Raw genomic sequence first — 24,268 nt, 5'->3', positions numbered from 1 at the left:
TTAGAGGTAAAAACACTTTTCGGCCAGTTATAGCACCACCTTGAGGCTGAGTTGAAATTGTTCATGTGACATTTCGTCCTCGGCCTAGTGGGAATGTGGGTGCACAATTTCACGGAAATCACGCGATGTGTTCATGATTTGCAGCATTTTGTTTGAAACTGAGCACTCCTGTGAACTTTGGAAGCCAATCTTAACCAATCAGGATGGAGTGTGAGAAATCTGAAAGACCGGTTTTGTTGAATGGCTCTAGAGAGACTGTGTACCAATTTGCGTGATGTTTGGACAAAATCTGTAGGTGTACTGTGCAAAAACTTGTTTTGCACAAAGCGGCCTCCTGGTGGCGCTATAACAGTCCGTTCTGGAAGGTTTGGGGCAGAGGTTCATCGTTGGCATCCAGGGAGTGTGTGTGCAAAATTTGGCATCGACCGGGTTAACGGTGGCCGAGATTAGCTGCTCACGGACACACGGACGGACACACGGACACACGGACGGACGGACGGACGGAGTGCAAAACATACTCTCCCCCCATGCCTTCGGCCTGGTGGAGACAAAAAGAAAACGTACAAATACAAGGAATTAAACATCATCATTATATATAGCGTTGGCTCAGGGGTAGAGTGGCTGGATGGCAACCACAAGGTTGCCAGTTCGAACCCGGGCTCCCCCAGAGTTAGTGTCGAAGTGTCCTTGAGCAAGACACTGAACCCCTAATTGCTCCTATGAATGAGTGTGTGTGTGTGTGTGTGTGTGTGTGTGTGTGTGTGTGTGTGTGTGTGTGTGTGTGTGTGTGTGTGTGTGTGTGTGTGTGTGTGTGAATGTAATGCACAATCTATGTAAATCTATATTAAAAATGTAAACATGATGTGACAATAACTTTCTGAGGCAGAACCAAGTTCCCTGTCTGTCAGTAGCAACACTGGACCATGATTGACTGATTGATTGATGCATGATTGCATGGCATTGCACACAGGTGCTACACACTTTGTCTCTGCATGAAGGAAGCAGTTTAGTGTGTTACGAACTGTTTAAAGTAAGAAAGACGTTGGAAGCCAAAGCAGACTGTCAATAAGAACATTTTTGCAACTCAAGATTCAAGAACCTATATCACATTTATCACATTATTACATAAGTTATCGTATGTATATAAAATGTATACAAACCTTTTGAAGCTAAAGTATTAGGCCAGAAGTGGTTAATGTATGTTTTGTAATAAGAACTCAAATCTACAAAGTAACTTATGTCCCCGCCAAGGACCCCTGCATGGGGGTCCTTTGAGAACCAGTGGATTATCAACAGCAGTTATTGTCTGCCTCCCCCTCCCCCTCCCCCTCTCTACATAATATCCTGTTTGTCCGTGTTCTCTATCCACACTTTTCCTGGGCTGTGTGTGCTCCAGTTCCTGTTGATTTCATTGGATATCATTGGTCATCTGACCAGTTTCATTGGCTTTCATTGGATCAAATCGACAGGAACTGGAGCACACACAGCCCAGGAAAAGTGTGGATAAATAAAGCTCCGATTCAAGCACACAGCTGTGAGGCTTTCCCTCTGCCCCTCTCTCTCTCTCTCTCTCTCTCTCTCTCTCTCTCTCTCTCTGAGCCCACCATTTCCTCCATGAATGAACCAGGGTCATCCCTATGTTCCCCAGGTTCTATGTCCCCCAGGTTCTATGTCCCCCAGGTTCTATGTCCCCCAGGTTCTATGTCCCCCAGGTTCTATGTCCCCCAGGTTCTATGTCCCCCAGGTTCTATTTCCCCAGGTTCTATGTCCCCCAGGTTCTATGTCCCCCAGGTTCTATGTCCCCCAGGTTCTATGTCCCCCATGTTCTATGTCCCCCAGGTTCTATGTCCCCCAGGTTCTATGTCCCCCAGGTTCTATGTCCCCCAGGTTCTATGTCCCCCAGGTTCTATGTCCCCCAGGTTCTATGTCCCCCAGGTTCTTAGAGTTCAGGGTTAGCGTTAGGTTTCTGGTTGAAGGACTTCAGTGTTTTGTAGTCTGAGCAATTATGTTTTAGTTTATTTCATGCCAGTGTACATTTTTAGTTGGCCAAGACTAGATAGTTTAAGTAGCCTATATAGGCAGGCCTGAAGTTCAATGGATTGTTCAAAAACTGAGCTTAAATCAGAATTTGCTACTAAAAGTCTCCTCCCAGTGGGACGTGATCCTTGGTCTGCCCCGGGGTCTCCTCCCAGTGGGACGTGATCCTTGGTCTGCCCCGGGGTCTCCTCCCAGTGGGACGTGATCCTTGGTCTGCCCCGGGGTCTCCTCCCAGTGGGACGTGATCCTTGGTCTGCCCCGGGGTCTCCTCCCAGTGGGACGTGATCCTTGGTCTGCCCCGGGGTCTCCTCCCAGTGGGACGTGATCCTTGGTCTGCCCCGGGGTCTCCTCCCAGTGGGACGTGATCTTTGGTCTTCCCCGGGGTCTCCTCCCAGTGGGACGTGATCCTTGGTCTGCCCCGGGGTCTCCTCCCAGTGGGACGTGATCCTTGGTCTGCCCCGGGGTCTCCTCCCAGTGGGACGTGATCCTTGGTCTGCCCCGGGGTCTCCTCCCAGTGGGACGTGATCCTTGGTCTGCCCCAGGGTCTACTCCCAGTGGGACGTGATCCTTGGTCTGCCCCGGGGTCTCCTCCCAGTGGGACGTGATCCTTGGTCTGCCCCGGGGTCTCCTCCCAGTGGGACGTGGTCCTTGGTCTGCCCTGGGGGGGTCTCCTCCCAGTGGGACGTTGTTGGATAAAATTTATTTTGAGGGTCTTTAGACCCTCAAAATTGACATCGCTAAAGTCTAATAGCCATAGGTTTAATTGTTGAGACATGCAGCCTCCTATGCTAACATTTGGTAGCTACGGGGTTAAAAGTGGCTGTGCATATTCGCCCAGATAACCTTTGAATTCCAGGCTAATAAATCGTTGATACTCCCGTAGCAGGAGAGGCATATTTAATGTACTCAAGTAAAAGTACTCAAGTCCAAATTAAACTATATATAGATTGTAATGGATTAAAGGGTTGTAAACCTTTTTAGACCAGGAGCATATTTAAACTTTATATTCAATGTTATAAGGTTCAACTGATAAACTATAATACTATATAAATGAACCTTTTACAGAAAAATACTTTAGGGTAAGAGCTGCAATACCATACTTAAGAAGGAAAAGAGTAGAATTACTTACAGCAGGAAAAATACCAAGACATGACACAATGAACGGAGGCAACACACACTCAACGCAGACTTTTCCAAGGATCAATGTATATTAGCTGGGGAGCAGAACGGACTTTACAGAACAGCATCGTGAAAAAGTCTCCCCCGGACAATGTCCGGGATTACATTATATAGGACTGGCAAAACAAAACAAGAATGACATAGGAAGCAATTCATTTTGGGTTCATAGGCTAATAAAATGGTAATATTGGCGACCCCTATGGCCGGGGAGGTCTCCTTAGCTGACGTGGCCACTCACACTTCCTGGGAATTCCCAGGAAGTATGACGAATGGGAAGTGAACCATAAAAGTTCAGAGGTTATCAAACAGTGACTTACAGCGGCACCTTAAGTTGGGAGGAGAGTGTCGGAGACTAAAATAACATAATACCGACGTAATTAAAGCAGCGAGCAAGACGACGTGTCTGCCGTGGCGAAGGTCGAAAAACATGTTGTTTCACAGAGGGAAGCAGTCAAATCAAAACAATTCTTTATCTCCCGCAGGCTAGGGGGAGAGAGAGAGAGTTACTATATCTACAGTATCTACACATGGCCAATGACCCCTTCATTCACCAAACACCAAAAATACCTATCAAACTCCATCGCATTGGTGAGTGAAGGGTCATATGACATGTGACAATATCAAATCCTCAGGGGAAAAACTTACTTTATACTATGGATCAGAATGGCACAGAATGGCCACAGGAACAATGAAAAATAAAAAACACAATGATTTCAACTTTACTAGGCATAAAATCCTTATTTAGATGGTATTTTGGGAAAGAGAAAGAATGGCTTTTCTTTCTTGATGATGATGATGATGGTGATATCTTCGGGATTGGCAACCAACCCAGCAAACCGTTGCAGCCAAGGCCTGGCCGGCGAGATGTGTCATTTTTGACCACATGAGTGTTCATTTTTAGAGCAGTTCTTCTGGTTCGCCATCAGTTCGTTGTCAGAACTGAATCTGCGAGAGTTCTTTTGGCTCGTTGTCGGAGCCGATTCTTCGCCCCTTCCCCCCCCCCCCCTAACGACAGGTTCACAGATACATTCTCTGCAAACAGCCATGTGGGCGATACTGATATGGCGTCACATGGTTCAAGAGCTTGGAGAGGGGAAACGGGGTATTCCGATGGTGATATTATTCATGCGCTCCAGCGCGAGGTCGCAACAATGTCTTTGGGAGTCCCTTAGTACCATATAAAGGTCAAAATATAGAATCAAGTGATTCTGGGGAGATTAATGCCTAGTCCAATCAAACTCATGATGATAAAAACCAAACAAATAAAATGGAGAGGTAGGTGTTCCTATATTAAACTTAATTTAAGGTGAAAGGGGTGGTTCTGGGATAATAGGTTATGTTATGGGGGAAAATAAAGTTAACTGTTTACAGGGGGGATATTCCAATTTAGGGGAAATATTAATCCAATATGAAATTAAAATAATCAAAATATGATGAGGTGGGATAATGAATCATAATGGAATGAAATTTAGATGGTCCCAAAGATGGGATAAATCAGTTCAAATAATCTATGTAATGGGCTCTCAGATCTTATGATGAAAGGGAATGGTTAAAACAGTAAATATTAAATCAAATCAAATCAAAATTACCTAATATTTATTTAATTGTGGGGAGAAGGGAATATTAGGGGAACATGTCTTGGGAAGCAGAAATTAGCAAACAGAAAAGAAAAACATTTAATAAACCACATACAACATGAAAACAAAAAAATGTCTGGTGAAACGAAAACAAAAAATGTCTGGTGAAACGTGAGTGGAATAAATTTGTTCCATATGGGAAATCTATGGGCAACTGATTAGGGCAGACTGTTCTGGGGTTGGGCCTAACCATAGTGAATTTAGACGGATCTGCGCTGGGGGGTCGGGTCTGCGGGTCAAACCTTGTATACAAGAATGGAATTTCGAAGTCCACAATCAACAAACACTTTTCAGAGACTTGACGCAGAGAGAACTCTACTCCATCGCATTTGTGGGCTTTGAAATTCTCGGCCTGTCCACCCGACCGCGACTCCCACCTGCAGCAGTCCTTTTCTGTAAAGATAAACAGAAGAAAAAAAAAAAAAGAACAAACTGGTGAATGACATGAAAAACCACATTAATCATGAATAAACTGGTTCTTAACAAAAATAATAATAATAACCTAGTATCAGACAGAGATAGACAGAGAAAAAGTATGCGGACATGTGGGCCACTATGAAGGGGCAACACATGGTACAGGGACATGTGGGCCACTATGAAGGGGCAACACATGGTACAGGGACATGTGGGCCACTATGAAGGGGCAACACATGGTACAGGGACATGTGGGCCACTATGAAGGGGCAACACATGGTACAGGGACATGTGGGCCACTATGAAGGGGCAACACATGGTACAGGGACATGTGGGCCACTATGAAGGGGCAACACATGGTACAGGGACATGTGGGCCACTATGAAGGGGCAACACATGGTACAGGGACATGTGGGCCACTATGAAGGGGCAACACATGGTACAGGGACATGTGGGCCACTATGAAGGGGCAACACATGGTACAGGGACATGTGGGCCACTATGAAGGGGCAACACATGGTACAGGGACATGTGGGCCACTATGAAGGGGCAACACATGGTACAGGGACATGTGGGCCACTATGAAGGGGCAACACATGGTACAGGGACATGTGGGCCACTATGAAGGGGCAACACATGGTACAGGACTGGAAAATGGTAAGATTTACCGGAAAATGACCCCCCAAGCCTTCCCCCGACGTGTAGGCGGCGGCCTACACATCGCAAAAGGCTCAGGAAACACAGATTATTATGATACTATGTATGGCAAAAAGGAAAGAGGGAATGCCAGATAATTAAAAAATAAGAACTAATTTGACCAGAGCAGGCGTTCACAATGAAGCGCCAACATTCACAGACAGAGACATGCACACAGAAAACTCAGCACGCACATACACACAGAGAGAGACCCAAAACAGGCCCATACACACACCGAGCGAGAGAAGGAGAGGCAGATCCCACACACACACACACACACACACACTGACATTGACGAATCACAAACAGGGAGAGAGAGAGAGAGAGAGAGAGAGAGAGAGAGAGAGAGAGAGAGCCTCCCCCCCCACGCACGTAGACATTAAGCATGTGAAAAGAAAAACCCTTTTTGGTATAAAAAGAACCCCTCCTGGTACCCTCGTCCCTCCCGTCGAAGTTAGAGACACCAAAAACGTTAATATCTATAGGACCCCCTCCCACGCAGCGGTAAATCACTCGCGATAATGACCCACGCACGTCAAAAAAGGCATAGATATCCTTTCTACCACACAAAAAGAAATATACAGATGGCATAAAGCAAATTACACAATTGGATAACAAAGAAGAACATAGTTATAATGACAGTATTATCTATTTAAGACAGAGAAAGACATCCAGCATTGATTTACTTAACTGAATGTGTAGGAGAGGCAAGCAGGATTCATGGAAGTTCGCTGAACCAGCCGAAACTCTTCCAGGTTGCGGTGAATCAAATAAAAGAAAATAAAAAAATGGATGCTGTCCTGTCCTTAAACAGGTCTTCGTCCATTCCAGAAAATATATGGTATTGTTCCAATGAAAAGTTATGGCTGAGAAAAAAATGGTGTCTGCGTCTCTCGTTCATTGCTCCAAGTGGTGTCAGAGGGAAAGAGAGATAAGAAAAAGATCGGAAAACCTAGGCTATTTGGACTACGCTAGTTCGTTTAAACTTTGTCAGGGCATTAAAACCCTGTTATAAAGCACCGGCTCGAAGGACCAATTGTTACATACATTTATTTTGAGGGTCTTTAAGACCCTCAAAATTGACATCGCTAAAGTCTAATAGCCATAGGTTTAATTGTTGAGACATGCAGCCTCCTATGCTAACATTTGGTAGCTACGGGGTTAAAAGTGGCTGTGCATATTCGCCCAGATAACCTTTGAATTCCAGGCTAATAAATCGTTGATACTCCCGTAGCAGGAGAGGCATATTTAATGTACTCAAGTAAAAGTACTCAAGTCCAAATTAAACTATATATAGATTGTAATGGATTAAAGGGTTGTAAACCTTTTTAGACCAGGAGCATATTTAAACTTTATATTCAATGTTATAAGGTTCAACTGATAAACTATAATACTATATAAATGAACCTTTTACAGAAAAATACTTTAGGGTAAGAGCTGCAATACCATACTTAAGAAGGAAAAGAGTAGAATTACTTACAGCAGGAAAAATACCAAGACATGACACAATGAACGGAGGCAACACACACTCAACGCAGACTTTTCCAAGGATCAATGTATATTAGCTGGGGAGCAGAACGGACTTTACAGAACAGCATCGTGAAAAAGTCTCCCCCGGACAATGTCCGGGATTACATTATATAGGACTGGCAAAACAAAACAAGAATGACATAGGAAGCAATTCATTTTGGGTTCATAGGCTAATAAAATGGTAATATTGGCGACCCCTATGGCCGGGGAGGTCTCCTTAGCTGACGTGGCCACTCACACTTCCTGGGAATTCCCAGGAAGTATGACGAATGGGAAGTGAACCATAAAAGTTCAGAGGTTATCAAACAGTGACTTACAGCGGCACCTTAAGTTGGGAGGAGAGTGTCGGAGACTAAAATAACATAATACCGACGTAATTAAAGCAGCGAGCAAGACGACGTGTCTGCCGTGGCGAAGGTCGAAAAACATGTTGTTTCACAGAGGGAAGCAGTCAAATCAAAACAATTCTTTATCTCCCGCAGGCTAGGGGGAGAGAGAGAGAGTTACTATATCTACAGTATCTACACATGGCCAATGACCCCTTCATTCACCAAACACCAAAAATACCTATCAGACGTGGTCCTTGGTCTGCCCCGGGGTCTCCTCCCAGTGGGACGTGGTCCTTGGTCTGCCCCGGGGTCTCCTCCCAGTGGGACGTGGTCCTTGGTCTGCCCCGGGGTCTCCTCCCAGTGGGACGTGATCCTTGGTCTGCCCCGGGGTCTCCTCCCAGTGGGACGTGCGTCGAGGACCTCCCTAGGGAGACGCCCGAGAGGCATCCTAACTATACACTATAGCTGAAGTGACAAATAACACCCCAAGGAGTTATAACTTATTACAGTAGCTACTGAAAGGACCTCTATAGTCAGAGGTGAACGTGGAGGAAGCAGCATTGGGTTTGTAATTAAGCTCCTCCACATATCTGGAACAAACAGAAAACTGCATTGACGCAATGTGCTCTAATAGGCTACAAAGAAACTTGACCTGCTTTGAACTATATCTCACATGTTAACATTGTTGTGTTGTTCTTATATTGTTTTTATATCTAGGCCTATAGGCTACATCAAACAGTTTTGTCTGAGCTGTAACTGCGTGTTCATTTCATTTGGAGTTCAATACTCCTTTTAAAGTCTCATAAAAGAGGCTTGTACTGTCATTTAGAGACTCTACCCTGTGGTTGACTGTGTGTGTGTGTGTGTGTGTGTGTGTGTGTGTGCGCGCGTGTGTGTGCGTTTACCGTTGAGCGATCCGATCCCCGATTGGCCGTTACTATCGAGACCACGCCTACGTACGTCACTCAACCGCACGCGGGGTCTCTCTCTCTCTCTCTCTCTCTCTCTCTCACGCACACACACACACACACACACGTCACACACACATAGTTGTCATATCCTTTCCTGTGTGAAGCGACACACACACACACACACACACACACACACACACACACCGAGAGCCAACACGTCTACTAAAACACCGCTGTGTGTCGCTTCATAATATTCTTATTGATAAAATAAAAGTAACGGATACAGTGATGGTGCAGAAGTCTGAAGATGGTGTGGGTAAGTTTTTATTTAACCTAAAACACACATTAAGCATTGAATAAAAGTTATACTGTGACTGTCTATATTAAAAAACAGCGCTAACCTGTTAGCAGCAGCTAAAACAACTCAAAGCTGAGCTCCTGTCCTTTAATCCGGCGAAGAAAACAGCCGATCTACAAGCTCACAACGCGTCGCTATGCGACGCGTTGTGAGCTTGTAGATTTCATCGGAGCGACATACCGTAGGCAGTAGGCTGCTGCGAAACTTGTAGATTCATTTATGAGACACTGATGGTTTGTTTGGTGCAAACTGCAAAGCATGCCATGCATGATGTGTTTAACTTTATTTTAGTCACGTTTTTAGGGTTGAAAACAAATGGTTTATAATGTAGCCCCTAAGATTTTAGACTCGATTCTGACATTTTCAATCTCTCGTAGGTTGAAAATGTCAGAATCGATAATGAAAATAGGCTATAGCCCTATAGACATCAGTCTAAAATCTCTACATTTTAGGCTATAGGCTTTTATCCAGCCTGTAACCTTGGATCAAGACTATTTTTCATATCGATGTAGGCTTAGGCTATTTTATATATTTGTCGAGTCTGACTTTTACTTTCTATTATGCGAGATGCAAATGTCAAAATCGATCAAATGCATCTGACAGTCTTGATCCAAGGCGGGTAACAGTTTGCAGATAGTTGTACTATACAGGCAAAGATTGATAAAAGGATTAGGAGGTGACACAAAAATCCTATATGAGGACTTCTTGTTTCTATTGTGGTCCTGGTATTCAATTAATCAAGAACATGTCATGGTCTGTCAGAAGTGGGATACATGCATATAGGACCACAATGCAAACAATTAAGTCCCCAGGACTTGTTTGTGTTATCCTTTTAGCCTTATAGGGCTCCATTTTCGTCACCGCTAAACCCCTTTATATCCCTAAACTTCTTTGCCTTTTTTTTTCTTTTTCTTACTATTTTGAAAAACATTTTTGAATAGTTCAACCAGCCAATCTACATCGACACGCTGTAGACTGGCTATTTTAACTATTCAAAAATGTTTAGCAAAATGGTAAAAAAAAATAAGATAAGACGGTTTAGACGAAAATGGAGCCCTTAATGTCTGTCTGACTGTATACCTCCATCGGGCCTTTCTGGCTAAATAAAGTATTCAATCGATAAAAACTAAATGCTAAATAAGTCAACAGAAACAGAGCGACGGGACGGGGGTCTCCGGACCACCAGGCAGTAACGTTATATTTCCGACGAGGCCCTCTGACTGACTGACAAACAACAAATCTATTACTGGAACAAGGGACTGTATTCTAGTAGTATTTATGGTGCAACATAATGCATGTATGTGTCTATTAATACCCCGAGGCTGAAAAGAGCCCATTATTGAATGGTTATAGGGACAACAAGAGGAGAGCTTTTAGAGGGGTTAACCCCCCCCCCCCCCCAGAACAGTGCCCCCCCCCCCTCCCCGGGAACACTGCGCACTTCATCCTTTTTTATTTCTTTCCTAAATGTTTTATCCCACAATTTTGTAACCCATTTTTACACCCAGTGTCAATTATCTAATGTAATCCTGGGCGCTATACACTTCCTCTGCCAATCTGGGGAGGGCAGCGGACTGACCTCATGCTTCTTTCTATGCATGAGGAGTCCAAGCTGCTTCTTTTCACCTGACAGGGCGAGGTCGTTTTAGAGTCCTGGATTACGGCATGTTTTTTTTGTGAGGGGACACGGGGAGAACATGTGAGGGTATCTACCCTAGGGGACACGGGGAGAACATGTGAGGGTATCTACCAACTAATGTTGCTCTGGAGAGGGAAGTCTCTGGTGGAGCTGTTGCCCCCGCGACCCGACTAGGGATAAGCGGTTGGAGATGGATGGATGGATCCTGGGTTAATGCTGTGTGGGGGAACTGGGCAGTATTTCTGGGAGAGAACTGGGACAGATCCCAGTTTCCGCATGCAGGGCCATTCGTTACTTCATAACGTTGGGCCAAGTTCCCCGCTGGGCACATTCCTTTTTAGATACGGAACACGTGCATTCTTGGTTTGCCTTTAATTTCTTTTACTGGTTTGACCAATTTTGGACCGAGGTACAAAATATACACGCACGTCATAAAAGCAGGAATGTATTTTTTTGTCGTTTTCCAACTCTTCCACCACACCTATTGGGTCAGTGTGGTTCTTGTTCCCCCTAATTTGTCAGCTCGAGACCCAAAAGAGAGACTAGACGTTTGTCCGGGACCCAAAGTGTAAAATAGCAGATCTACAAGCACACAACGGGTCCATTTTGGTTTCATTTTACGCTCTCAAGAGTAACATCATTGTTAAACATCTGCATTACTCCATTTCAAAGTGGTCTACGTAATTGGATGATGTACTGTAGCCATTGTTAATTTGATCAACGTTCGCCTGTTATCTCTCCTATGGTGCCAACATCAATACAGCATGGAATTGTGGACAAAATCTCGGTCCGTGGTGGCTCAAATGGCGAATAAATAATAGATATGAAAAGGGTTGAAAACCACTGTTCTACTGTAGGTGGTATTTTTTGCCACCCCCCCCCCCCCCCCCCCCCCCGCCTGGTGCACCTTGAAATGCACTCCGTAGCTGTAAATCGCTGGGTGCCCTGATGTAATGGTCCTAAATACCCCCGGGGCGTTCGGGTGTTTAAAAATGGTGCCCAGCGTTCTCAGGACTCCTCCCAGAACGGCCCCGAGTCTGGGTGGGGTCAGGCAGTCACCAGGGAGCTCTCCTTAAAGCACATGATTAAGGTCACGGTCCTTTTGAACTGGCTGCCCTGCCTGAGGCGACAGGAACATCTAACCGGACAAAACGCTGCCTTGTGAAGCGAGCTGCAGTTTTACTGTAGCTCTAAGAAGAGGCTGGATAGATGATTAAAAGGCCTTTTTGATTGTTTATGGTCCCAAGGCTTGTCCACGGTAGTACAAATAGCCGTGTGTGTGTGTGTGTGTGTGCGTGCGTGCGTGCGCGCCGGCTTAGGGAGTACAAAGATATCTTCGTGTGCTAAAGTAAATTAAACAGACTTGTTGTTCAGTAACTTGTCAGTCACTGACTCTTTGGACAAGGACAAGAGATTTTGCAATTAGTTGAATGCTGAAAATAGCCGATCTACAAGCTCACAACGCGTCGCAGTCATTACGCCAGCATCAAGGCCCGCCAAAATACAGTTTGTTCCACTAAATAAACTGTAGATTTAGACGACTAAAATCTTAGATGTCTTATTTAGTCAACTAAAACTAGACTAACACTAAAACATTCCAGGTGATTAAAATGTGACTAAAGCTATATTAAAACTATTCAATTAAAACTATGACTGCTGACAAACAAAAACAACACTGCTGTCTGTGAGCTTGTAGATCGGCTGTTTTCCCACACAGGACACCACCATCGTATGCATGGATTTGCTATGTTGTCTTTTCTTTCTCTCTCCCTGTCTTGACTCTCTGCATGGCTCTGACACTCAATGGCCACACGGGGGTGTGTGTGTGTGTGTGTGTGTGTGTGTGTGTGTGTGTGTGTGTGTGTGTGTGTGTGTGTGTGTGTGTGTGTGTGCGTGTGTGCGCATGCGGCGTTGCAAGCGAGGGAGGAGTTGAGTAGGATAGAAGGGGTTGGGAGGGGGGGTTCCCTAGGGTCGCCTCCCCCCTCCTCCACACACACACACACACACACACACACACACACACACACACACACACACACACACACACACACACACACACAGTGACGTCGAGTCCGGGGGTGAGTCTTGAGGGCTGAAGCACCCCCACTGACACAATGGGCACGTTCGGAAATAGAGCATTGAGCGCACTGTAAACTAATAGGCGAGTGCGCTCCCGCACTGGGGGGGGGGAGAACTTTAAACACACACACACACACACACACACACACACACACACACACACACACACACACACACACACACACACACACACACACACACACACACACACACTCAAGCCCTCTCATTCGCGCGCCTGTCCACTGTGAGCGAGCTGCACGGTAGTACTAGGTCCCACTCACACACACTCTATCAGAAGAAGCAGGCTCAGACACAGCCTATACTATAGGGACCAGTGGGGACTGTACTGTACTGTACTGTATGTAGGACTACAGGACCACAGGACTGACCCCCCCCCCCCCCCCCCTTCCCCTCCTGACACATGGTGGGAGATAAACGGTCTTAACGCCAGAGAGCTATTCTAGGTGATCTGAAGTCTGACGGAGTCGTTGGTGGTGGAGACAGACAGACGGACGGACGGACGGACGGACCGCATGTGGCTGGACTAGACTAGAAGTGGAGCTGCTGCTGTTGCTGCTGCCGGGGCTAAAATTGGAACTTGTTTGTGGATCCTTTCTGTACATAAGAGGACCGGCGTGGGTTGGCGGGGCAGGGCTTTGGGTCCTGTCCTGTCCTGTACGTTGTTGTTGCTGTGGGCGAGATTGTCTGTCTCTCTGTAAGGTCTGAGTGGAAACGTTGCCGATGTAAAGATGGTAATCATGGATGCGGTGGATCTTATTGTTTTTTTCACGCTGAGTCTTTGAGGTCCAGATCGAGCCACGGCAGAGCAGCATGTGTGTGCCTTTTCTTGTCACCGTGCTGTGACACCCTTTCTTTCCCCATTTCTTTCTGGACTGTCACTGGACTGACTGGACCCCCCACCACTCTGCCCAGAGGAGACAACAGGGGCTCAGAGTGAGACACTCACCCTGAAAGCACCACTCTGCCCAGAGGAGACCAGAGGGGCTCAGAGTGAGACACTCACCCTGAAAGCACCACTCTGCCCAGAGGAGACCGGAGGGGCTCAGATCACCCTGAAAGCACCACTCTGCCCAGAGGAGACAACAGGGGCTCAGAGTGAGACACTCACCCTGAAAGCACCACTCTGCCCAGAGGAGACCGGAGGGGCTCAGAGTGAGACACTCACCCTGAAAGCACCACTCTGCCCAGAGGAGACAACAGGGGCTCAGAGTGAGACACTCACCCTGAAAACCACTCTGCCCAGAGGAGACAACAGGGGCTCAGAGTGAGACACTCACCCTGAAAGCAGCACTCTGCCCAGAGGAGACCGGAGGGGCTCAGAGTGAGACACTCACCCTGAAAGCACCACTCTGCCCAGAGGAGACAACAGGGGCTCAGAGTGAGACACTCACCCTGAAAACACCACTCTGCCCAGAGGAGACCGGAGGGGCTCAGAGTGAGACACTCACCCTGAAAGCACCACTCTGCCCAGAGGAGACCGGAGGGGCTCAGAGTGAGACACTCACCCTGAAAACCACTCTGCCCAGAGGAGACCAGAGGGGCTCAGAGTGAGACACTCGCCCTGAAAAGCAGAAGTATTTCACTGGAATAAAGGAAGGGAATGACGTAAACGTGTAGGTGTGTACTAGTACAGTTTAACGCAACTTATTGCATTTTGACTTTTTTATTTGATTTTCTTTTGCAGGAAATGTATAGGTGTGGGTCTGTGTGACTGTGTAGGTGTGTACTGTACTGTACTGTACTGTAGTTATCAGAACTTCTGCACTTTGGCGGTCTTTGCAGGAAATTGGGGTGTGGGGGCGGGTCTTTGACTGAGTGTGTGTGTGTGTGTGTGTGTAGGTGTGTATTTTATCAGAATGTCTGAATTTTTCATGTTTTTCTGCACGACATTGGGGGTGTGTGACTGGGGCGTGTGCGTGCTTCCATGACACCATGTCATCCCTGAACAAGCTCCATGTGCAAACGAACGCAGTCGACGGCGGATGGAATAATGCGCTTTCTGTTTGTCAAGTGTGTGTGTGTGTGTGTGTGTGTGTGTGTGTGCTTGAATCTGAAATCTACTGTAGCTGTGGTGAGGTGTCTATTTACACACACACACACACACACACACACACACACACACACACACACAGTGACCTCAACCCTGCACATTGCAGCTGGTTAAAGGGCTACAATGCACAAGCCACCGGTTATGTCAGTGAGTGTGAGCGCGCGCGCGTGTGTCTCTTTTTTATAGTACATTGGCTTATTGTCTTGATGAAGGAACATCGTGGATCGGAGCCACGTGTGTGTGTGTGTGTGTGTGTGTGTGTGTGTGTGTGTGTGTGTGTGTGTGAGATTGTTGACGCTAATCGTGCACGCCATCCATGGTGACAATGATGTCACCTTTTCTAACAGAGAGGCCGAGACAACAGTGTGCACGCACGCACGCACGCACAGACAGACAGACAGACAGACAGACAGACAGACAGACAGACAGACAGACAGACAGACAGACAACTGTCCAACTCTCACCTGAGGACGGGCTGGGGTTGAATATAGCACACACACACACACACACACACACACACACACACACACACACACACACACACACACACACACACACACACACACACACACAGATCCTGCAGCTCAGCTGTTCACTGTCTCATTTACTCCATTTGTTTTTGTTCTCAGGCCCTGCGGCTAAAATTAGAATGTGAGCACACACACTGCGTGTGTGTGTGTGTGTGTGTGTGTGTGTGTGTGTGTGTGTGTGTGTGTGTGTGTGTGTGTGTGTGTGTGTGTGTGTGTGATGGAGTCTCAGGATACCCATCACGCCACAACAATAGTGGTGAAGGCTGGGTGCAACAGTTCATTTTATTGGGTCAGAAATTAGTCCGAATTGTTAGTCGGTAATCTTAATTCTTAATCGCAGGAACCTGCGATTGCATCATTTTGACTTTTTGTGTTTTTTTTAGTAAATAAATGCCCTACTGTACTCCAAGTATCAGATCTACAAGCTGTACTCCTCCTTGATCATACTACACAGTCACACACACAAGTATCAGATCTACAAGCTCATACAGATACAGATCATACTACACAGCGTCACACACACAAGTATCAGATCTACAAGCTCATACAGATACAGATCATACTACTCAGCGTCACACACACAAGTATCAGATCTACAAGCTCGAACAACACATTGCGAAGAGAAAGTGTGGATGGTTTTGAAATGGAACACATGACATGATGCACAAATATATATAGTACCACAACAACAACAACAGAGTTGTTATCACTTCATGACTTCATAACTGTTAACAGATTACTCTCTGTACTGTCTCTGTCTCTCTCTGTCTCTCTCTGTCTCTCTGTCTCTGTCTCTGTCTCTGTCTCTGTCTCTGTCTCTGTCTCTGTCTCTGTCTCTCTCTCACTCTGTCTCTCTCTGTCTCTCTATGTCTCTGTCTCTCTCTGTCTCTCTCTCACTCTGTCTCTGTCTCTGTCTGTCTCTCTCTGTCTCTGTCTCTCTCTCACTCTGTCTCTCTCTGTCTCTCTCTGTCTCTGTCTCTGTCTCTCTCTGTCTCTGTCTCTGTCTCTGTCTCTGTCTCTGTCTCTGTCTCTGTCTCTGTCTCTGTCTCTCTCTCTCTCTCACTCTGTCTCTGTCTCTCTCTCTCACTCTGTCTCTGTCTCTCTCTCTCTGTCTCTCTCTCTGTCTCTGTCTCTCTCTCTCTGTCCCCTCTCTCCTCTCACATGGGCTGTTATGAGTCATGTCATGAAGTGCTGATTATTCGGTTAATGGAATAAGTAAATCAATAGAAGAATGATCGCTAAGAAAACAGATCAACGTTCTCAGGCCTGATGTTACGCAACAACAACATGAAGAAGCATCAGAACATGTATTCAGCCACACAATTGATCCAATTAAACAATACAAAACAGATGTCTTTGATACTACAATCGTGTGTGTGTGTGTGTGTGTGTGTGTGTGTGTGTGTGTGTGTGTGTGAGAGAGAGATATATGGAGGGTGGTAATTTCATCCACTGATGGGAGGTTGCTTGGTTCGGGGCACAGTTTGATGGATAAGGGGCCATGTTACCATAGTGATAACGGCACACTGGGATTCTCAGGTCACCCCTCTGTGTGTGTGTTGGTGGGGGCGGGGGGGATATATAATCTCCCGAAATATCATTGGTATTCACATACTCACCTTTTTATCAGTATCTAGCTGACCATTTAAATTGCACAAAATATATATATTTTTTTTTTAAGATTTTTTTTTTGCGGCTTACGCCTTTTATTGATTTTTGAAGGGACAGACAGTAGGCTGACAGGAAACGGGAGAGAGATGGGGGAAGACATGCAGTAAAGGCCGCGTCGGGTCCGGGAGTCGAACCCGCGGCACACTGCGACTGGATTACCAGTCCGGTGCCCAGACCGTTACGCTACGGCCTGGGCCTGCACAAAATAATTTGATCACTTTGGAAATGAACTATAACATCTGTGGGTTTGACTATACTAACTACACTGACGAAGACACTCCATGTTAGCATAACAACGATGAAGACATTGGAACTTTCTCTCCACTTTTCGCTGCGGCGAGTTGGTAAACCGGCCAGTTCTCCGCTATTCTTCATGGTGTTAACCATGTTTCTGTGTGTGTGTGTGTGTGTGTGTGTGTGTGCGTGTGCGTTTGCGTGTGTGTTCAGTGCCCGATGACCTCAGCCCTGAAGAGAGACAGGAGCTGGAAAGCATCCAACGCAGGAAACAGGAGCTACTGCAGGACATACAGGTAACACACACACACACACACACACACACACACACACACACACACACACACACACACACACGGCAAGGGACAGATAATTAACGCATTTTGACCTGAGATCAGATTCTAAAAATGTCTTCTACAACATCCTGAGAGTTTTCTGAAAAAGCTGTGTTTCTATGTCAGTCGTTCTTTGATTTTTCAAAAATAGCAGACCTTGTACAAGCTCGTATGAGCTTGTAGATCTGCTATTTTTCAATAGCGAAAGCATAACCTAATGCCAACACCAAAAGGGGTTCCCAACTTCCTGCCCAAAATGGGTCTTAACCCATTCTGACCGGGCACCCATTTTGGTGTTAGCATCATGTCGTGCTTTAGCTATTGAAAAATAGCAGATCTACAAGCTCATATCGCGCCACCGAGTGGCGCGATACGAGCTTGTAGGTCTGCTATTTTTGAAAAATCTAAAAAAACGACTGACATTTTTAGAATCTGATCTCGGGTCAGAATGGGTTCATCAGACCAGTGTGTGTCCAGTGGAAAACCTCGTATGAATCTGATCTCAGGTCAGAATGGGTTAAGGCCCATGAGTCACCGCGCCCAATGCAACGCCGTGCCACTGCCACTGGGGGATAACGGTTGCAACTCCTTGCCACTGTAGGACTATATGCGTCTGGCCTTAACAGTTAGCTTGTAATCATGGGTGGAGAGTTCAGAGAGTCATTCCTGAGGCCCAGTGCATGCTTGGGTCGTGCGGCGACGACGACGGTGTCACGCAACTGAAAGTATAGCCAATTAGGGGCGCTCCTCTTGCTCCCCTTCGACACACTGTCTGCATGCCGGGGCCGGGAATCGAACCTATTATAGGACCTCATGTTTTTCCCTGCAGGCTGGTTGGCTGGCTAAATGGTAAATGGTGCATTTATATAGCGCTTTTATCCAAGGCGCTTTACATAGATTGTGCATTACATTCACCCATTCACACACACATTCATACACCGATTGCGGCGGAAGCCATGCAAGGTACCAACCAGCACATCGGGAGCAATTTGGGGTTCAGTGTCTTGCCCAAGGACACTTCGACATGTAGACAGGAGGAGCCGGGATTCGAACCGCCGACCCATGGATCATTGGACGACCTGCTCTATCTCTTAAGCCACAGTCGCTGGCTCTCTAAACTCCGTCCTACGAGCTATTAGTCTGGGCTTTTAGCCGTGGGTTCAAAGTCCATTCCGCCTTCCAAATGTAATTGAGCTGATTCTGTCTGTCCATTGAATAAACCTTGAGCTTCAGCCACATTCCTCTGGAAGCCAGACTCCTCTCCTCTCCTCTGCAGAGATTATGCTTCACAAAGCTTCTAACCAGATACGTTCTGAAATGGGAAGTAAAAAAAGAAAATGGGCTTACCGGGTTCAAAGAAGGGTAAAATAAATCCCACTGACGTTAAAATAAAATAAAACATTGTCTCCAATATTTCCTGCTGACATGAATTGGCGTTCACTAGGTTGTGTTGTCATTAAAGTACACACACAAGACTAAACATACTATACATTAAATGGAATGATCAAATGATATGATAAATAACCCTTTGATTCTAGACAGAGGAGGAGGAGAGATGTTTCCTTGTGACGCCTTGAGAAGAAAAACAATCTTCTTAACCTGAGGCAGATTCTAAAAATGTCTTCTAAATCCTATGTTTCTAATATATCAGTAGTTGCTCAAACCCTTTCAATATATATATTTATACGGCACAAATGAGCTTGTATATTAGCCAAATAACTCTTAAATGACACAGCCGCTTTCCTGGTTCGAACGGGTAAAACAAAAGAGTAAGACCTGGGATTTTTAAAAGGATGAGGATAAATGCCACCTGCATGTGTTTAAGCATGCATCAAGGCCCTTATTAAAACGTGTGAACCAATCTCTCACAACGAGGTCTCTAACGTCTCTGTTCCTGTTGTTGGTTATGCATACATTACATTCCCTACCAAACATGTACGAGGGAGGTTTAGTTTAGTCTGGCTGGCTGGCGGTGCTTCTCTGTGACCGACCTTGGTCAGGGCTTTGCTAGAGAGGGTTGGCGGGTCGAAAGAATGAAGGGATATATGTGCGTGGGGGGTGGTTGGTATTAGTCTGTGAGTTTGATCACCACTAACTGTACACATTTCTGACAGATAAGCCTTGTGTGTGTGTGTGTGTGTGTGTGCGTGTGCGTGTGCACGTGCGCGTGCGATGAGTGACCCCCTGCAGACATCAGTGTTGATGTGTGTGTCTGACGGTCTTGCTAGAAATCTGTGCCCTGAGGCACAACTTATCCTCTGTCTAGGATATATACATATCGTAGCTGGCTGTCTGGCTGACTGGGATATATACAGTATATCGTAGCTGGCTGTCTGGCTGACTGGGATATATACAGTATATCGTAGCTGGCTGTCTGGCAGAAACCAGGATATATACAGTATATCGTAGCTGGCTGTCTGGCTGACTGGGATATATACAGTATATCGTAGCTGGCTGTCTGGCAGAAACCAGCCATCTCCTTTTTTTTCAACATATTTTTTTAATTCATCACTGCTCTTGAGTACAGTTCACGTCAGTGTGTTTTTTACAAATATTTAACCCATGAAAAGTATTAAAATCATACCCGTATGAAGTGAGTGGTGCAACTCCGTGTGGTGGGGGTCCCCGGAAGTTCCAGACCCTTAGGACCACTGCGAGCCGCCGGTCCTTGGAACAACATATTTTCTGATGGAGGGGTCGGCGGCCAATTACATATAATTGTTGGGGTCCTTGACATGAAATAGTGAGAACCACTGAGGTTTTTCAGAAAATTGTCATGATTTAGAAGACATATATTTTTAAATTTCAACGTCAGGCCTAAATGGGTTAAGTATTGTGTTCTAAAATCATGTTTTGTTTTTCCTGAAACGTTAATATTTTGAACAAAGCTAGTGCCTGCCCAACAGCAGAGATATATATATATATATACTGAATGAGAATTTGTCTCTATATCAAAATTTGATAGATAAGAGCTCATTTGCACATACAGTCCAGAGTCGGTACATGCTTCACTTTGTACATACTGTACTGTACATATACAGCTTCTCATAAACCTTCTACAAGGTTCTCCTTGTGTTAGAGACGAGTAAACTCTGCTTTAGAGATCTGAGGTTCTGAGCCTGTGTTCCTAATGCCTCAGACAGCAACGCACGCACGCACGCACGCACGCACGCACGCACGCACACACGTACAGAGTGCAGTGCTACCGTGTAAACACAGATTGATTGAGTTTATTAGCGGGGTTAATTTGCGGTTCCAAAGTCGCCCCCTCGTGTAAGCATTGCACCGCTATATGTCCTGCCCAGAGGGCTGATGGGTAATGGGCCGTGAAATATTCGGCTAATGCACATTGCACACAGAGAGGAGGAACCCCCCCTCCCCCCCTCCCCCCCTCCTCCCTATTGGTGCTGAGGAGGGGGGAGTGGTCGGTGTCCATGGAAACCTATTTGGGGTGGGGGTGGTGGGGGGGGGGGGGTTGTCCAGACGACTGGGGCATTTACCTCATGTGACAGCGACCCGGGACGAGTGAGACCCACATTTTTTTACAGTAGTATTTTTACAGTTTGGCTTGAAAAGCTATGAACAGAGTTCAACAGACCTGTCGAGCCTAGTAGAGACCTAGTAGAGACCTAATAGTAGACTCTTTTTCCGTCATTGTCTGGCCTTGGTAAGAGCCGAAAAGAGCCAATCCACACGCTTATTGAGTGTTTAAGACAAGCGGTTCAATGTCAGAGGATGCAGTTTTCTGAAAAACCCTATGTTTCTATGTCGGTGGTTCTCAAACATTCTCATGTCGAGGAGCCCCAAAAATATATGTAATTGGCCAACGAGGCTAACCGACCCCCCCCATCTGAAAACACGTTGTTCCAGGAATCCCCCCCAGAAGCTTTGAGTTAAAAAACGTTCGCTCTGAAAGAATAATACATTCAAAGATTTGTGCTACATTTTCTTGATTTTTGAAAAATAGCAGATCTACAAGCTCTAGACACTAGGGCCCCTGTCTGGGCTCTAGACACTAGGGCCCCTGTCTGGGCTCTCTATTAAAAATTAATAAAAATAAACGTAATGTTTGTTCCATTAGATTCAATCCCAGAACACAAATAAACATGCGCTCTAAAATGCACTTTTCAATCCACTTACAGCTGTTACACCTCTACTGTAATGCATTGTTATTATACCTTTCAACTTAGGTTAGTCTTTCAGAAAACTAGGATTCAGTCAGAAGGCGTTTTTACAGTGCAAATCGGCCTCGGGTTCAAAATAAACGGCTTAACCCATTTTGGTGTTTTAAGAATTATGTTATACTTTAGCTATTGAAAAATAGCAGATCTACAAGCTCATAGCGCGGCACCGAGTGCCGCGCTATGAGCTTGTAGGTCTGCTATTTTTTTAAAGATCGTGAAAATGTGCCTGAAATCTTTGAATATGTATATATATATTGTTACAGAGCGAGTTTTTAACTCAAATCTTTGCTACTGGGAGGGTTCCTGGAACAACATATTTTCAGATGGGGGCCAATGTCATATATATTTGGGGTCCTTCACATGAATATGTTTGAGAACCACTGACATTAGAAACATGGGTTTTTCAGAAAACTGTTTTACAACGAGACATTTCTTAACTTTCAGCCGGCAGCCAAACAAACTGTGGTCAGATGGGTGTTGTTGACCACAAACACTTTCCCTGATCCAGAAAGGCTTGAGAAACACTGTGTTAGACAGCAGTGTGTGTGTGTGTGTGTGTGTGTGTGGGGGGGGGGGGGAGAGAGAGAGAGAGAGACTGCAGTAAACATGAACCCGTGACGTCAAAGAGAGCTCTGCTCCAGTATGTGTGCTGCGTGTGTTGTGGTATGCTGTGTAGCAACTGGCTGACCCGCCGGGGAGCTCTGAGCTCTTCAGAATCACTTTCAACCTGCCGCCGCCGTCCCTATTCTGGGCATGATGGCGGACTCGTTGTAGACGCACACACAGAAAAATAATAGCCTGTATGAATATAGCCGGGCTCGGCTACACAAGCAACTCATCGCATTATGGGTTTTTGAATTGGACCCGGCTTAATATACGGGTCCATGTGTTTTCATGTTACACTCTCGGAAGGCTTATCCGGAAGGTCTCGCGACCCAAAAACAGAATAGTTGTCTGGCTAAATAATAATGTGCAACAGAGCGTCGCAGTCCCGCCCCCTTTCATGACGACGCCAGGCCCAGTCCCGCCCCCTTTCATGACGACGCCAGGCCCAGTCCCGCCCCCTTTCATGACGACGCCAGGCCCAGTCCCGCCCCCTTTCATGACGACGCCAGGCCCAGTCCCGCCCCCTTTCATGACGACGCCAGGCCCAGTCCCGCCCCCTTTCATGACGACGCCAGGCCCAGTCCCGCCCCCTTTCATGACGAAGCCAGGCCCAGTCCCGCCCCCTTTCATGACGACGCCAGGCCCAGTCCCGCCCCCTTTCATGACGACGCCAGGCCCAGTCCCGCCCCCTTTCATGACGACGCCAGGCCCAGTCCCGCCCCCTTTCATGACGACGCCAGGCCCAGTCCCGCCCCCTTTCATGACGACGCCAGGCCCAGTCCCGCCCCCTTTCATGACGACGCCAGGCCCAGTCCCGCCCCCTTTCATGACGACGCCAGGCCCAGTCCCGCCCCCTTTCATGACGATGCCAGGCCCAGGAAATAATTCCCAATGCATTTTCCCCATAGACATTTCAAAAAGTATTTATTTAAAGACCTTTTTAAGCGTCGTACAAAGCCAACTGGAGTTGTGACAAATCATGACAACAAACCAGGGGGGCAGTCAGACAGATATTTTGTGAAGCCACAAGGAAATCGGGATTTCCTGAAAGTTCATATAATGGCCTGTTGTGGCGCTGTCATTGGACCCAGAAAAACCCATAGCCCCATAGAGGTCCATGTATTTGGGCCCAACTTCACCTAGACTGTATTACCTTAATAAACATGGTCATGAATACTTTCTGCTTCCAGTCACTAGTTTAAAGTCTCATTTCTAATGTCATAATATTCTTTTTGGAAAATTATGGTCCCATTTATTAAAAAAATGACTATAAAGTCGCGCATGTTCTGAGGGGCGTGGCTACCGTTACAGTCTATGATCGGGATTCCCCTCCCACTCGAGTCAAAATAAAAACCAACGGAGAAGAAGGGGGGAAGTCCCGCCTCGTTGTCTGGGCCAGCCAATGGCCAGCTGGGCTAAAACGGATCTAGAAAGATGGCGACTTACAATACAAGGACTGACAGGCTTCATTTTACGTTCATGTTAGACCCGGAGAACGCTTTGTCCATATCTATGCAACAAACACAATATTTTGGACCAATCGAATAATTACAAAGAAGAAAAACAACAACAAAAAGACTAGTTGAATAGTCGTCTAGTTGTTTAACCCATTTTGGACTGATTAAAAACAAGACTTCTATTTAACTTTCTATGTCAGTTGTGCTCAACCTTTTTCATGTCAAGGACCCCCAGAATTATCTATTGGGCCACGGACCCCCATCTCAAAATATGTTGTTCCAGGGACCCCCCAGAAGCAAATATTTTAGTTAAAAATGTTCGCTCTGAAACATATATTCAAAGATTTGCACCACATTTTCACGACTTTTCA

The 24,268-nt window shown here is 46.1% G+C and overlaps 1 protein-coding gene across 4 annotated transcripts in view; it reads left to right on the top strand.

Moving 5' to 3' along the window:
- Positions 1-24,268, top strand: part of LOC310874834 (cytohesin-1-like) — a 49,393-nt gene that overhangs the window by 1,484 nt on the left and 23,641 nt on the right. For 2 of the 4 annotated variants that reach the window (XM_083787706.1, XM_083787707.1), the window contains exon 2: positions 17,529-17,611. In XM_083787706.1, the coding sequence (XP_083643832.1) occupies positions 17,529-17,611 (83 nt within the window). Of the gene's footprint in view, positions 1-8,928; positions 9,050-13,267; positions 14,448-17,528; positions 17,612-24,268 lie in introns of those variants that run through there. The other 2 variants (XM_083787708.1, XM_083787709.1) reach the window with 2 other exon arrangements.

The sequence above is a fragment of the Protomyctophum parallelum genome (assembly GCF_964188405.1).
Source record: "Protomyctophum parallelum genome assembly, chromosome: 17".
Taxonomy (NCBI): Eukaryota; Metazoa; Chordata; class Actinopteri; order Myctophiformes; family Myctophidae; genus Protomyctophum; species Protomyctophum parallelum.
Note: the sequence above shows the minus strand (reverse complement) of the source record. Positions and strands in the feature narration are given on the sequence as shown.